General features: G+C 32.8%; 1 protein-coding gene and 1 pseudogene across 1 annotated transcript; both read right to left on the bottom strand.

Moving 5' to 3' along the window:
- Nucleotides 1-6413: 6413 nt before the first annotated feature.
- On the bottom strand, nucleotides 6414-7713 carry LOC133800329 (uncharacterized; annotated as a pseudogene).
- Nucleotides 7714-11464: 3751 nt separating this feature from the next.
- LOC133801204 (uncharacterized) lies at nucleotides 11465-15745 on the bottom strand. The gene is made up of 7 exons (XM_062239376.1): nucleotides 15590-15745; nucleotides 15277-15483; nucleotides 14693-14759; nucleotides 13603-13934; nucleotides 13193-13334; nucleotides 12773-12898; nucleotides 11465-12068 (listed from the first exon to the last, which is right to left on the bottom strand). The coding sequence occupies exons 1-7, from the start codon at nucleotides 15609-15611 to the stop codon at nucleotides 11684-11686; spliced, it is 1281 nt and encodes a 426-aa protein (XP_062095360.1). The 5' UTR covers nucleotides 15612-15745; the 3' UTR covers nucleotides 11465-11683.
- Between the last annotated feature and the right edge of the window lie 9 nt (nucleotides 15746-15754).

Here is a 15754-nt window from a genome sequence, read left to right as displayed (position 1 = left end):
GCCAAAGATTATAAAGTTCTAAAGCAGATGATGGAGGATTGTCAAGTAATGGATGTGAAATTCAATGGTAATTTTCTTACTTGGAACAAAAAACAAGAGGGAAATGATCGATCATATGCTAAGCTAGATAGAATATTAGCAAATCAGCTATGGATGGATAAATATACAAGTGCAGAAGTTACTTTTTTACCAAAGGGTGACTTTGATCACAGCCCGACTATCCTAACTGTGTATCCTTTGGCTCTTGGAGGAAGGAAGCCTTTTAGATTTTTTAATCTTTGGTGTACTCGTCCTGAGTTTGCTGGAAGAGTTGAGTCTATTTGGCAAGAACCTCAGCTGGGGACCCAAATGTTCATTGCTGTCCAGAAATTGAAAAAAGTCAAACACATGCTAAAGGAGTTCAATATTACAGCTTTTGGCGACATATCTGCTGCTTATTATAGTTCTATTCAAGAACTTCAAAATTGTCAAGAAGCTTTACAAAGAGATCCCTTCAATCCAGAGGTAATGGAAAAGGAAAAAAATAGCTAGACAAAAGAAACAGTTGGCTGCTAGTAATTACCAATCACTGTTGTCACAGAAGGCAAAAATTGAGTGGAATCAAGGTGGTGATGAGAATACTAAAGTCTTTCATAGAAGTTTAAAGGTGAAGATGGAGCAAAGCACTGTATATGCCATTAAAAATGCTAGTGGTAAATGGGTGGATGAAGCTGAGGAAGTGACAAAGGCTTTTGTTGATTTTTATGTAGAACTTTTGGGTGCTGATATGGTTGGCAGGAGGACTGTAAATGCCAAGATTGTTCAAGAAGGTACAACAGTTACAGAGAGTCAAAAGGGATTTTTTGTTGAGGCCATACACTGAGGATGAAGTTAAACAAGCACTTTTTTCAATTCCAGACTTGAAGGCCCCGGGACCTGATGGGTTCAACAATACTTTCTTTAAAAAGACATGGCATATTGTTGGTAAGGACATTACATTAGCTATTATTTCCTTTCTGAATTCAGGAGAGATCCTGAAGGAAAGAAATAATACCACCCTTACTTTAGTTCCAAAAGTGAAATCTCCGGATACTGTTGCGGATTTTCGACCTATTACGTGCTACAATGTCTTGTATAAGACAGCCACAAAAATGATCTGTGCCAGACTGAGAACAATACTTCCACATCTAATCTCTCAAAACCAAGGGGGGTTTATACATGGTAGATACAGTGCTCACAACATAATGGTCTGTCAAGACAGGAGTAATTGTAGACCATCATGTATGATAAAAATGGACTTAAAGAAGGCATATGATACAATTGAGTGGAGTTTCCTTGAAGAAATGTTGGAAGCTCTGAAGTTCCCAAGGCAATTTATTAAGCTTATAATGGTATGTATCAAAACCCCTAAGTTCTCTATCTTCTTCAATGGATCGCTCCATGGATATTTTGCTTCTAAGAGAGGGTTGAGGCAAGGAGATCTGATGTCTCCACCGCTCTTTGTCTTAGGTATGGAATACCTTTCAAGAATTCTGGCTAAGGTAGCATTACAGGATAGCTTCAAATTTCATCACAGGTGTGGCGGTTTGAAATTATCGCACCTCTGTTTTGCGGATGACCTTTTGTTATTTTGTCATGGAGATGTTAGTTCCATTATGCTGCTGCTTAGAAGTTTTAAAAGATTTTCTCTCACTTCCGGTCTTCAAGCGAATGCAAGCAAGACATCCATTTATTGTACAGGAATGGCAGAGCAAGATGTGCAGCAAATATTAGATGCTTCGGGCTTCACTCAAAGTAAGTTACCATTTAAATACTTGGGAGTTCCCATTTGCTCAAAGAGAATCTCTAGTGCTGATTGTGATGTTTTAGTAGAGAAAATGGTAGCTAGAATTTGATTATGGAGTTCCAGGCATCTTTCATATGCAGGGAGAGCTATTCTTGTCAATTCTGTGCTTGTAGCAATTCATACTTATTGGGCGCAAGTGATGATACTCCCCAAAAAAGTATTGAAGGCAATAGATAAAATATGTAGAGATTATTTGTGGAATGGGTCGGCTGGGTATAAAGCACCAGGTTTGATTGCATGGAAGACAGTTTGTAAGCCAAAGAACCAAGGTGGTTTGGGATTCAGGTGCTTGGAGGACTGGAATATAGGGGCAGTAGGTAAATTTATGTGGGCTTTGGCTCAGAAAAAAGACAATCTTTGGGTAAAATGGGTGCATGAAGTGTATTTCAAAAACCAAACATGGTGGGAGTATAAATCTCACCAGGACAGCAGCTGGTATTGGGCAAAGGTGATAGAAGTGAGAGATATTCTTTTAGAATATTATACAAAGGAGCAGATGGAAAAAATGAACTACTCTATACAACAAGTTTGTGATTGCATCTCCAACAGATCAGCAGCAAACACTTGGAATGCAGCCATGATTTGGGAGCGATATAGCTTGCCAAAGTATAGATTTGTAACTTGGTTGGCAGCCTGGAGTAGATTAAGAATTGGAGATCGTTTGCAGAATCAAGGAATGCAAGGAATGGGTACCTGCTACATCTATGGGCAGAATCAGGAGACTCATGAGCATCTGTTTTTCAGGTGCATGTACAGTAAACAGTGTCTATCACAAATTCTCTATTGGATTGGCATTGGTACCAACCAATATAGATTTATGGGACTCTTGAATTGGATCCGTAGATGCCAACATAGCAAGCTGCGGAAAAGAATTTACATTTTGGTTCTCAATACGTGTGTGTATATGATTTGGAGAACTAGAAACAAAGCACTTTGGGACAAAGAAGTGCAAACAGTTACAAGTTTTGTTCAATTTGTTAAACATATTGTAATTACCAGTATATATAGTCTAAACATAAAGAAAATAAGAGACAAGGATAAAACATGGTTTGAGAACCTAAGTCAAAGGACTTAGTGAGAATTTGTGAGATTATAGTTCTCTCTTTAGTAGGAATTGGTCATGATGTAATGGTGTTCTGATGTATAGTATAGTGATTGGAATATAATTGACTTATTTACCAAAAAAAAAAAACAATCTGTTTATTCCGCATTAGGATTGTTATGCATCTTTATTAAATTTTAATCTAGCAGTTGGTATCAGTCGCCATACTTATCTCTGCTTTGGTAATTTTATCTGCACATATATATATATTTATTTGATTTATATATGCCTTTATATTTATATTCATATATACTAGATACAAGTAAAGTAACGTGCGTTTGCTTAGTTTTATTTATAGAATTTATTAATTATTTTTATCAAATTTATATTAATGTCATATAAATTTGAAATAAATATCTTATTTTAATTAAATAATTTATTTATTTTTAATTTAAGTTTATGTTTGTTCTAGTTTTTGAATTTGGAAGTGACAACAATAAATTATATATTATATATTTAATGTAATATTAAATATTATACGTTGATTTTAAATTTAAGTTTCTTTCTAGTTTTTAAAAAAAAAAATAAGTTGTTGCTAATTCACAGTAGATTATATTATATATTTAATATAATATTATTATAATAAGTGAGTTTAAGTTTAATTAAATTTTATTGAAATTATAAAACGTATGATTTTATTATTTTTAAATAATTATCATTATAAAATATCTCGAAAATATCATATTTAAATTTATTTAATTATTAATTATTTTAGGGTTTATACCTTTTTGGACCTTGTGTTTTGTTTCATTACCTGTTTGGACCCTGTGTTTTGACAAATTACTTTTTGGACCCTATGTTTTGTAAAATGGTTAAAATAGAACCTTAAACTCAATTTTGATGAAGAAAAAATTGAATATAACAACACAGTTTTTAAGCAGAATGATTTTATTTTTGTTCTGGATTGTTAGTTTGGTAAATTATTTGTGATTTTAGTTGAGAAAACATTGACTAAAATCGGGTTTAGGCTTCTATTTTAACCATTTTACAAAACAAAGGGTCCAAAAAGTAATTTATCAAAACACATGGTCCAAACAGATAATGAGACAAAACACAAGATCTAAAAATGTATAAACCCATTATTTTAAAATAATTATCATTGTAAAATATCTCAAAAATATCCTATTTTAATTTGTTTACTTATTTATTAATTTTAAATATTTATTATTGTAAAATATCATACTTTAATTTTTTTAATTATTTATTTTATTTTATTTAAATTTAAGTATTTACAAATTACCTTTAAATATAAGAATATTCCGTTAAAGTTAACATTTAAAAAATAAAAACCGTTGAAACCAAGAATTTCCGTTATCTACACACTTATTATATATAGATATATATATATATATATTAATGTATATTTTATATTGCCAAATTATAAAAAAAAAAATGTTTGGGTTGTTTTATTGCATATTTTTGTTAGGATTGTTGTAGTTTATCAATTTCTAACATATTTTGTGCATTAAAACTATACCATATATATGTGTTCATTTTTTTAAGATTGGCCGAGAGTTTTTAATGCTCAAAGGTTTGGATTTTTTATTCAAAACCAAATTTTTAATATAAATTTCATTGGAAATCTTTAACCATATATTTTTCTAATGATTTGTGCATAAAATATCAAGTTTTGCCACCCCACACATGTTATGCAAAAATTCATGAACCATGGTCAAAAATTCTTTTGATATTCTTTGATATCAATGATCAATTTTTTTTATATTTTTTTATGCTAACAAATCCCATGAATGATAAATCATTTATACATATATTTCGGTTTAATTTGGGCTGAAAAATCGAGTTTTAAAGCGTTTAATAATTTAATTCTATTAAAAACTTAAATATTAATGATGTTATTTTTTTTATTAAATAATGAATAACAAAGTGATAAAAAAATATAATTTTCCAAGCATAAAAAACACCATAAAATAATTTAATTTATATAAGGAAAAAAATCTCAAACCCACCATTTCATTAAAGATGTGGGAGTTAATTTACAGAAATAAATCCCATTTCTAAACATGCATGACAAAACTAGATTTACTAAATATTGATTTTTTTTCTTCATTTATATTAATTTTTTTTCTTGTTTATATATTTTTAATAATACATCAAAAATTAATTTTACTTTAATTACAAAACATGATCTATATGCTCTAAAAGCTAACCATTTGTCAAAAGTAAATGAAAAAGAGTATAGAGAAGGAGAAAAAAATGTGATGATGCCGTCGACGGCAGTTTTCTACTTTATGTTTTTTTCTTCATGTGTTTTGGTATAAAACTATACTGAGTGATCAAAGTACTAATATACTAGTACTACTAACCAAAAAGAAAACGTCACGTTTAAGCAAAGAAATTTATTTTGTTTGGATCCAAAGCAATGAAAACAAAGTTCGTTTCGAACCCTTCTAATATTTTCTTTATTACAATTCTTATAATTGCGTTTGGATTGGAAAAAACATGACCTCGTGGAGAGACCACGTTAATGTTTCATATTGACAACTTTGAAGTCTTTGTTTTTTTTCTTTCTCTTCATGTGGTTAAGTAACTCCCTTTTGTGTGATCATGGTTAGTACTTGGGTTTATTTATCTTTTGTTTTGTTCTTTCAAATAAGTCAAGATTAGGGAAAAACCACGAGTTGTGTAAGTGTTGACACTTTTTGGCTAAGTTAGCTATGATTAGTGGATGCATAATAATTTGTTTGGGCTTTCAAGTCTCCATGGTACAACGAATATGGTTTCTTAGTCTTTAAAAAAAAAAGATCTAATTAAAGGGAACTTTCCAACTTCCAAGTCTTAGAAGTGGAAAAAGAGAATAGAGAAAAGGAAATATATATAGAAGTATTTTTAAGTCATAAGTAAACTAATAAGCAATCGCACTATCTAAGTTTGGCCAAAAAAAACTAACTCGAGAAACATAAAACAATACCAAAACCTCATGACCACTTTACATTTCAAAGACATTGAGTTTCTTATAAATTAACACCATATATACATATATATATTTACTTATTCAGGTAAATAAATTCATCAAAATATATCCATATTGGTTTCACTACTAGGGATGTAAATGGTACAGTTTGACACCATTTTTGAAACTAAATTGCCCTGGTTTTAAAAAAAATCCAAAACCAAACCATATGACACCCTTAGAGCAACTTCAACGGTGGCTACCCATTAGTTGCTTAACATGTCCAAAACATTTCAAAATATAATTTTTTATTTTCTCTCTCATCCACATCATTTTTGGCAACTTTTTTCATAAAAATGCTCCAATGTTAAGTCACCCCAAAAGTTGTCAACTATGGTCTCACACATTATTATTTAATATATTATTTTGTAATTATAAATATTGTCACACTCAATTTTTTAAATCCATATATTAATATAAATAAATATTACATGAAATTTAAATTAGACGAAATTTAAAGGAGCTTATAAAAAGACATAATCATAATTAATCAATCTAACATAATTAAAAAAATGCTAATTAAAATGATTTCCAAATTTTGACCATATGTGCTCTACCAAGCCCGCCTGAAGATTACGATGAATGTTTCTATCACGAATTTCAGCATTTCTTTGAAGTATTGTCGGGAAGTTAGAAATAGGTCCATGCAATACTTCAACCATTAGGGTGTCGGCGGGGCCGTCATCATAATTAAAATCAAACAAACTCTCATATGCATCTCTTTCATCCTCGACAATAATGTTGTGCAATATGATGCATGCATACATAATATCTTTGAGAACATCTCTTTGCCAAAAACGTGCTGGTTCTCGTACAATAGCAAAACGAGATTGAAGTACTCCGAATGCTCGCTCAACATCTTTGCGTATCGCTTCTTGGCATCGGGCAAATAATTTTCTTTTCTCTCCTTGAGGCAATGGGATAGTTTTAACAAATGTACCCCACTCTGGATAGATACCATCTGCTAGATAGTACCCTTGTTGTATTGTGTGCCATTTATCGTAAACTCAACTCTCGGAGCTTGCCCTTGTAAGATATTAGTGAATAATGGGGATTGATTTAACACGTTGAGATCATTATTGGATCCTGGAACACCAAAAAATGCATGCCATATCCAAAGATCTTGTGACGCAACTGCTTCGAGCATGATTGTTGGCCTACCGTGATCACCTCGCGTGAATTGGCCTTTCCATGCAACTGGGCAATTTTTCCATTCCGAGTGCATACAATCAATGCTTCCCAACATGCCTGGAAAACCATGCACCTCCCCCATTTGAAGTAAGCGACGAATGTCCCCAACATTGGGCCGTCTTAAATATTCAGTCCCAAAAATATCATTCACTCCTCGACGAAATTGACTAGACATTCAATAGCGGTAGTTTCACCAATTCAAACATACCCATCAACATAATCGGCAGACACTCCATATGCCAACATTCGCATAGCAGCGGTGCACTTCTGTAATGGCGAAAGCCCCCTTCTACCGACTGCATCAAACCTCATATGGAAATACTTCGAATGATTTTCTAGAGCTTGCACTATGCGTAGGAATACATGTCTACGCATTCTAAATCTTCTTCGAAATTGATATTCTGTATACACCGGTTCATCATAAAAGTAGTCATCGAACAAACGTTGGTGTCCTTTTACATGACCCCTATCAATGTGGGCTCTCTTTCTTCCTTGTCTTGTTGAGCTACCCCCATCCATGAGCGCTTTGAAATATTGATCATCATGATCGTCAGTACACTCTGCAATTATGATATCCAATAGACTCATATTGTCGTATGGATTCAAAGAATTTGGCGAATTCATTGTCGAACTTAGAGTATATGATATTTGGGAATGAAAGATGAATGAGAGAGTAAAATGAAGGATTGAATAGAGAGTTGAGAAAAAAGAAGATTGAAATTTGGTATTTATAGACTTGGTGACATATATATGTAGCCGTTAAAATGTAACCGTTAAAATATAGCCGTTAAAATATACCCGTTAGAATGTAGCCGTTAAATAAAGGATAATTTATTTAAATAAAATAAAATACATAATAATGCAGTTGATAAAAATACACAGCAATTACAACTTCAAGATATTATTCTTAATATAAGTAAACAAGTTTTCATGATCTTTCTTTTGTTCAGGAGTCATGTGTGACGTGTCCATGATGATATAATCCATGTATTTTGTCATCCTATTATCTTCTACCTCTTTCTCCTTTATCGCCACCAATTTCTCCAATGCAGATGCTTTCCGTTCACTAATCTCTATAAATCTAGTATGTGTGTCTTTTTTTTCCTTCCCTTTTCTCTTTGCTGCCTTTTGGCCAATAGGGCGCACTTCATGTACTTCATCATCACTGATGTCTGCATTGGAAGAAGAAGTAAATGCCCCTGATTCTAACACCTTTGTTCTCTTACCACCTTTTAATTGGTACATTGTATTCCATTTCGACTCATCCTTTAGCAATCTCCAGCAGTCCACAAGCAGAAAATTTGAGTTGCTATTTTCAGATTTGTACAATTGATGTGCATTCTCAAGAATTTGCTCATCAGACCAACCACTGTGATGTGCATGTTGTACTAGTTTATAACACCCATTGAAACGTGCGACCTTTTGATTCATCTTGTTCCAATGATCTTTGCATTGCCTTCCAGTTCTTGCTTGCTCGCCTATTTGGTTGGTGTTGTAGTATTCTGCGATCCGAGCCCAGAAATGTGTAGAAGTTTGGTCATTCCCCACAATGGCATCCTTAGATATATTAAGCCATCCACTTATCAGAAGTATAGTGGCTTCCTTGCTCCATTTGACTTTACCTTTATGCCTTGATTCATCTTCATTGTGTAGAACTACATTTTCCAAACCTTCAACACCATGTTCAGGTGGGGTTTCAGAGACAGATGTCGATGATGTTTCACGATTCAAATCAATACTAGACTTTTCCATACTTGGCCTGTAATTTCTTGAAACCATTTCGGATTGGTGTAGGGAGGGCATATGAAAGGCATATGGAAGTGAATTTGGTTGTGTGAAGAATGGAGCTTGTTGGAGCGTCTCAAAAGAGTCAAAATTTTGGAAAGGGTAGGAGGATATGGAATAATTTTGAGAATTTGGAAAACTTTGGTTAAATTGAGAATATTGAAAATTTGGATTTTGAGGATTAGTAGAAGGAGTATTTTGAAAATTTTGATTGAAATGAGAATATTGAAAAATTTGGATTTTGGGGGTTGATATGTGGAGAATATGATGAATTTTGAAAATTTTGAGAATATTGAAAATTTGGATTTTGGGTGTTGGTATTTGGAGAATTTTGGGAATCCATTGGTAAGAAAAGAAATTTTGTGATATTGATAATTAGGAAGAAAAATGCATGAAATGGTGTGAAAATTGAATGAAATAGATGAGTATTTATAGAAGAAAAAAATTTAATATATTATGTACTAACAATAATATAAACAGTAATAATTTAGACCGTTTTTTACATCAACCGTAATATTTTACATACATATATAATATATATATGCATAATTTAAAAAAAAAAAAAAAGATAGCAACCGTTACCTCTGTCACGCAACGACAACTTCAAATTTGAAAAGCCATCCTTCTCTCCAATGCTAAGCCATCAACTAATCCCGTAGCCTGTCAGAAAGCCACTTCTTTGACCATGGGCAGTGGAGTTGCTCTTAGAGTGCAATTTTAGATTGTAGTTTGAACCTAATTTATATTATCGAATTGGACTCATTTTTGAATTTATCATATTTCACTTTTTAAAAATCATTTTTAATTTAATTTAACACTAAAAAATTTTCATGCAAAACTTCTCTAAGGTAAAAATTAATTAAAGTTAAAAAAATAATTTTCTAAATAAATTGCTATGTCCATACTCCATAGTCGAAGACTTAGTCTTAGATATTTAGTTCATAATCTATAATATCATCATAATTATATACAACAAAAATATAAGTAAAAGTCTCACATGATAACGTAAACAAACACACAACTATCTTAGTCCATATAATAAGACAATAAATCTTAAAAGATTGAAATTAAATGAAAAGTTAGAAGAAACTTCGAACAAGCTTTAATGAATGAATAATTATACGTGCACTTAAAATATACACACAAATATTATATATAGTAATGTGACAATTTAGTCTAACTAATTATATTTATTAAAACTATCACATTTATTAAAATTGATACGTGTAATGTTTGATACGGTTTGATTTTAACCCTATTTCTTACTTATATAATAAATGCCTATGTAACAAAGATTGTTGTGACTTAATAGATTGTTATGTGGCTTAACAGAATATTTAAAAAAAAAGTGTTAGTTTTAACAGACCTATAAATTGATTAAGTTGTTACTCTTCTATACAGTACAATTAAAAATATAATTAAACAATAAATGCCTATATAAAAAATAAAATAAAAAAGCATATATAAAAAATAAATGCCTAGTGTTCATTCTTATATTAAGTTTAATTTACAACATGACCATTCGTCAAGAGACAATTTTAGAAAAGATGATTCAAAATTAGATCATCAATTTTTCAAGGGTTGTTTTGTAAACATTTTAGAAAACTCCATTTATGATTATCTTAAAAAAGTTCTGTATTTGCGTCTTTGTCTATTTGATCAATTTTGTTATACGGGTATTTCATTAAAAAAAATATTTGAAGTTCAGATTCTAGGAAGAAAGACTTATTCCTGAGTATATATATTAGTTTAATTGAACGTAAAATTTAAATTTTGAAATTCAAACCAAATGAGATATTATCTGCTTCTTCAATTGCTAACTGAATTTGTTATTTATGGACTAGTTTAATGGTAGTCTTTGTGTTCCTTGATCTTTAAATACACTTTGTAAAACAAAATTGCTAATGGAATTCCTGTTTAACTGTGCCGCCAATAGTGATTTTAGAAGTTGTGGTTTTAAATATTAAAACATAAAAATTATTTTTTAGCATATTGTAAAAAGATGGCAAAGATGCTTTAATTTTTTTTAAAATAATAAATTATAAAGGTGGTATTTTTTTTGTTATTTGTAAAGAAATAATTAAAAAGAAAACCTCATTAGTTATTAGCACTAAAAAAGAAGCCCAAAATGTCAAAAATCAATACGGGTCCCTTTAACCCAAGGCTCAATTTTAGAAGGTTTAATTAAAATTTTGTATTTCCTATACATCTTCTCTTTTATTCCCTACTAAACACACTCAAATATCACTCTAATCTCTATATCTCTTTTCATTTTTTTCAAGTCTTCACTTCAAAACTTTCTGACTCCATTCCTAAGCACAACACTGTGACACAAACCAGAGCCGTTACATACACCTGTGGATAAGAAAGTGGTCAAAAGACTTTTTAGCTGAGCTACTTCCAAGAAAGGGTAAAAGGAAAAAATGGATTTGGGAATCTCCAAAAGTCTAGCTAACTTTGAGATGAAAAGAGAATATTGGAACAGAGTTTCACTATACGAGAAATATGCAGACTTATTAATTATATTATTACACAAGGAAAACTGAAAACCCAAGAATAAACCCAATAGAATGAATACACACACTTATCAAACACACAAAACCTCATTTTCTCATTATGTGACGGCTATAACCCGTTTAGACAATAATTAATTACACAATAGAATGTCAATTTTCCATCTTTGTGAGCGCTGAGCAGGAAAACTCTGCATTGTTATTATTATTATTACCAGAGAAGGACCAAACTTATGAATGTGGATAGCTATGTAGAGTTGGATGGTTTTTTTAAGGTAGAGATATATATGCCTTGATTAAAGCTTCAACCATTCCAAGCAAGGACAAAGCCCCCAGCAAAATCTAGAGGGATAGTAATCTTTCAAGTAAACCTCCCTGCTGTAACCAATTATGTAGAAACTGAATGATCGGTTTCGGTGAGCCATGGTAACTCGTGTTACTGGCACGACAGAGATAGTATGCCTCTCGCATATGACCCTTGCGGTGAGAGCTACAGGAGCTCTGTCTGCAATAACTTCAGAAGAGAACTTGTTGAGAAAGAAAGAGTCTGCAAAGAAGGCTGGAGTGCACTGGTATGCCTGAGTGTTGCATAGCTGGATGCCCTTGGCTCGATGGAAAACATCATCCGGGACAGATGCTGCTCCACTTGTTCCGCTTACTTTTCTAGTTGAAAGTGTCTTCCTGTTACACCATGGGGTAATTTATAGTATTAATGTGCTTTAAAATGAATACATATGAAAGAACTGAGGAAAATTTCATCACGAACAAGGAGGATTCGAACATGAACTTCAAATGATGACAATAGGGGAGATGTGAACAATATTAAAAACAAAGATTATAGAAACTACTAGCAAAAAAACAACTCCAAATGATGGGGCAAACACATCTTAGGAGTTACATGAGTAACTATGGTTGTTAAATAAAAAGATGATTCAAAACAGAATGGGATAAGACAATATTTATGTTGTATCTTATGCTTATTACTCTGCCAAATTTATTTCCATGTTTTCATAAAGGTTAACATGCAGTCCTAGCTAGCATGCGAACACACACACACATAGTTCTCTTTTAATATCTTTTTAATGTCATGCAGTCCACAGCTCCGCCAAGAAATGCTGTGTACGTGTGCCAGTCCCTATGTAATCTAATATAGACATGTAAAGTACGCTATGAGATGATGGAAGTAGAAAAAAGACAACCAGTAACAATCTGCAAGGCATACAATATAAGTAAATTTTAACTAGCGGGATTCAGATGTAACTCAACAGAAGTCCTTATCAGAAGCTAACGTACATAGAGACGGTCTTGAAAGAAAGACAGACAGTCAGCAACATGGCATACTAACTTTGTTAGGAATAGCATAAACGGTCATAAAATCTACATACCATTTAATAATGGCAATACTGCGTGTCAGAAGAGAGCCGCCACCATGACATGTCTCGCATTTAATAAGACCACGAGATCCACAAGTTGCACAAGGAATCTTTCCAGTAGCATTACATTTCACACATCTGCAAGGACAAAGAAAGTAATCTAAGCAAATGAGTCAAAGTCCCTGCCAGTATTTATTAAATTAGATGATGGCTATCGCAATTGCAACACCAACTGTAGCAATAGACTAACCGCATTTTTTTAAAGAGTTTTGATTAATTTTGGAAAAAATCCTCCAGTTTTCGGGTTTGGATGGTAGCATGTATGCAAAAGCCCAGACAATAAATATACATAGGAAGTAGTCTGGAAAGCATTTTTTTCGACAAAGCAAGGGCTCATAACTTTATGAATTGAATTGGTGAAAAGCATCTTACTTTGTATCTGATCCATCTCTGTGAGCAATTAAACCTCTTCCGTAACAAGAAGGACACTGCATCATCTGGTTTGCCTTATAAAATCCAGGTTCTTGATTTGCATTGCATGTAGTACACACAATATCTCCTCGACCAGCACAATCTGCAAATATTGTCCAAGTTTATTACTGGAAAACGATAAGAGCTTTATGGAATTAAATGGAAGTTTTACTTTGTAGGAAATACTAAAATAAAAGACTGAAAATTGAAAACTTGGGTAGTTAAACTACCATGATAATAAAGTGAACAAAAAATAACTAAGTGCTCAAAATTCAATCTTCACTCAGTCCAGCTCTAACATCAAACAAATAAATACAATAAAGATCTCATTCAGTGATTCCTCCCATAAATGAGTATTCCCAAAAGCTTACCTGAACATTTCTCGATTGTTTCAGAATGAGGAATTGTAACTCTAGATTCCATGAAAGGTACAAATAAAACTGGGAATTGAGATCTTAAATCCAGTTCCCAGACTCCGGGCTCAGGGCCCTTATCTTTTCCATCAACATTACCACCAAGGTAAGGCTCGGTTTCTTTTATTGTTTCCCTTTCCTCTGTGAAAGTCTCTAGGGTCCCAACATAAACATTGCAATCTTCCACTGCTTGAATCTTCCAGGTCCTAGCTGGACGACTTCCCCAACAGCAACGATGCCCAACATGATCAATGAGCAACTCTCGTACCTCAACCTCATCTAAAATTTGCCTGCACATAGACTTTTGGTTAAGAAAATAGAAAGATCTAGTTCCTACTACAACACATAAGAGCTCAAAAATGGAATCATAACTCAATTCTAGGGTTGGTAAAAAACAGAATATAAATGCATGTTAAGTAGAAGATCAATTGTTCATTACTAAACAAGGAGATGACTAAGATGATTGTGAATTGTTATCAAATGTTCAAAAACAGAAACAGAACCTTGTTCTCAGTCTATGTAGAAACAAGTAGTCCTGAAACGTTTAATAGTCTTAGAGGATATTTTCATGTGAACCTAACAATAGATACCATTTTTACTACATTCAATTATTTAGCATGTACCGGCCGGAATGCTTCTGATTGTAATAGATTTGACTTTCTTGATGCCTTGGTCCATCACAACGATAAAATGGAGACAAAACATTTACTCTTTTAACTTTATCTGATCTCCATTAGTAAATTTGTTCTTGACTAGAGCTATATGAGGGCAGAAATACATTTTGTCTCAACCATATAACTATATTTGTATTTCTTCTGTATCCTGGTTGGTTGGTCTTGACAAATGAAACCAAAAGGAAGTACATAAATGGGGAGAAAGAAAGTACATAAAATCTTCCAAAAGAATACTGGAAAACCATTAGTGGCTTTAGAGCTACAGTAGAATCTAGATGAAACAAATAGCTTGCTAGAAAAGGAAGCAGCTCTGAACCAGATCAGGTCCAAACAAAGGTGCTCTTTTATAAAGGAAGTACTTTGTCTCAGATTACCTGTGAAGTTCATTTGTCGTACCACCATAATTTCCCCCATATCCACCTTGATAGACAATAGCTTGGTCTGCAACAAGTGACTCTTAATTTAATATTCATTTAAATGTAACTTAAAACATAAGAATCAGTTATTCAGAGGCTATCCACATGTCCCTCTTGGAACAATGAGAACTATAAAATTATACAGAATCAAATTGGCAAAGTTCTCTTATCAACAGAATTTCAAAAAGTACACGAATATGGACATAATACAGGATTAACAGAAACAAAATAAACAAATAGCCCATTAAACTATCACAAACATATATGTAAGTTTCTAATCACAAAACACCATCAGTATAATAGACACAGACGCACTTAGAAACTGAAATTGAAAACCCAGATTACAAAAAGCTCCATTTGAAAACTTAGAAGCCAGAAAACACCATTCCATTATGATGCGGCGGTGGCACACCAAAAGATTTAACAGAACCCAAACAAGCTCGTATCCCATTTAACTATAAGACACCATCAATACAATAGAGACACCCAGCAACTAAAATTGAAAACTCAATTAGAGAAGTTAGAAGCAGAAAACACTATACCATTATCATACGGCGGTGGCGAACCAACCAAAGGGGCATGAATGGAAGGCGGGTAAATTTCGGAAACAGCCGCGGCGGAGCGAATCTCTTCGACGCTGACTTCAGTTCCGGGCAAGGAAGCAGTGGGAATCACAGAACCAGCTCTACCGACGTACTGGTACGAGCTCCATTTATCACTCTCTTTGTCTCCCAATTCACTCCTTCGATCTTCGATAAGCGATCACAATTCAAAAACCAAGAAAACCCATCATCAAGAAAATTTGTTTACCCAATGGACAAACTGAATTCAACCATTACAGAATGATATTATTACCTGATAACAGAGGCTCTTCCATGGTTTTTGGCAATGGCACGTTACGTGGGTGTGACTTGCGATGAACGAGGGAGAGGACCAACTATAATAATGGGGAAATTTGCTTCGCAACGAAGGAAATCAAAGTATATTTTTATATAATTGTCGTTGACAAACTTTGGTTTC

The sequence above is a fragment of the Humulus lupulus genome, chromosome 9 (genome assembly GCF_963169125.1).
Source record: "Humulus lupulus chromosome 9, drHumLupu1.1, whole genome shotgun sequence".
NCBI lineage: Eukaryota > Viridiplantae > Streptophyta > Magnoliopsida > Rosales > Cannabaceae > Humulus > Humulus lupulus.
Note: the sequence above shows the minus strand (reverse complement) of the source record. Positions and strands in the feature narration are given on the sequence as shown.

Coding starts and splice junctions, on each gene's coding strand:
- LOC133801204 (XM_062239376.1), bottom strand. CDS start 15,611: ATGGAAGAGCCTCTGTTATCAG. Junction 13,335..13,602: donor AACAATCGAGAAATGTTCAG/GTAAGCTTTTGG, acceptor CAATATTTGCAG/ATTGTGCTGGTCGAGGAGAT. Junction 12,069..12,772: donor AGTATTGCCATTATTAAATG/GTATGTAGATTT, acceptor ATGGTGTAACAG/GAAGACACTTTCAACTAGAA.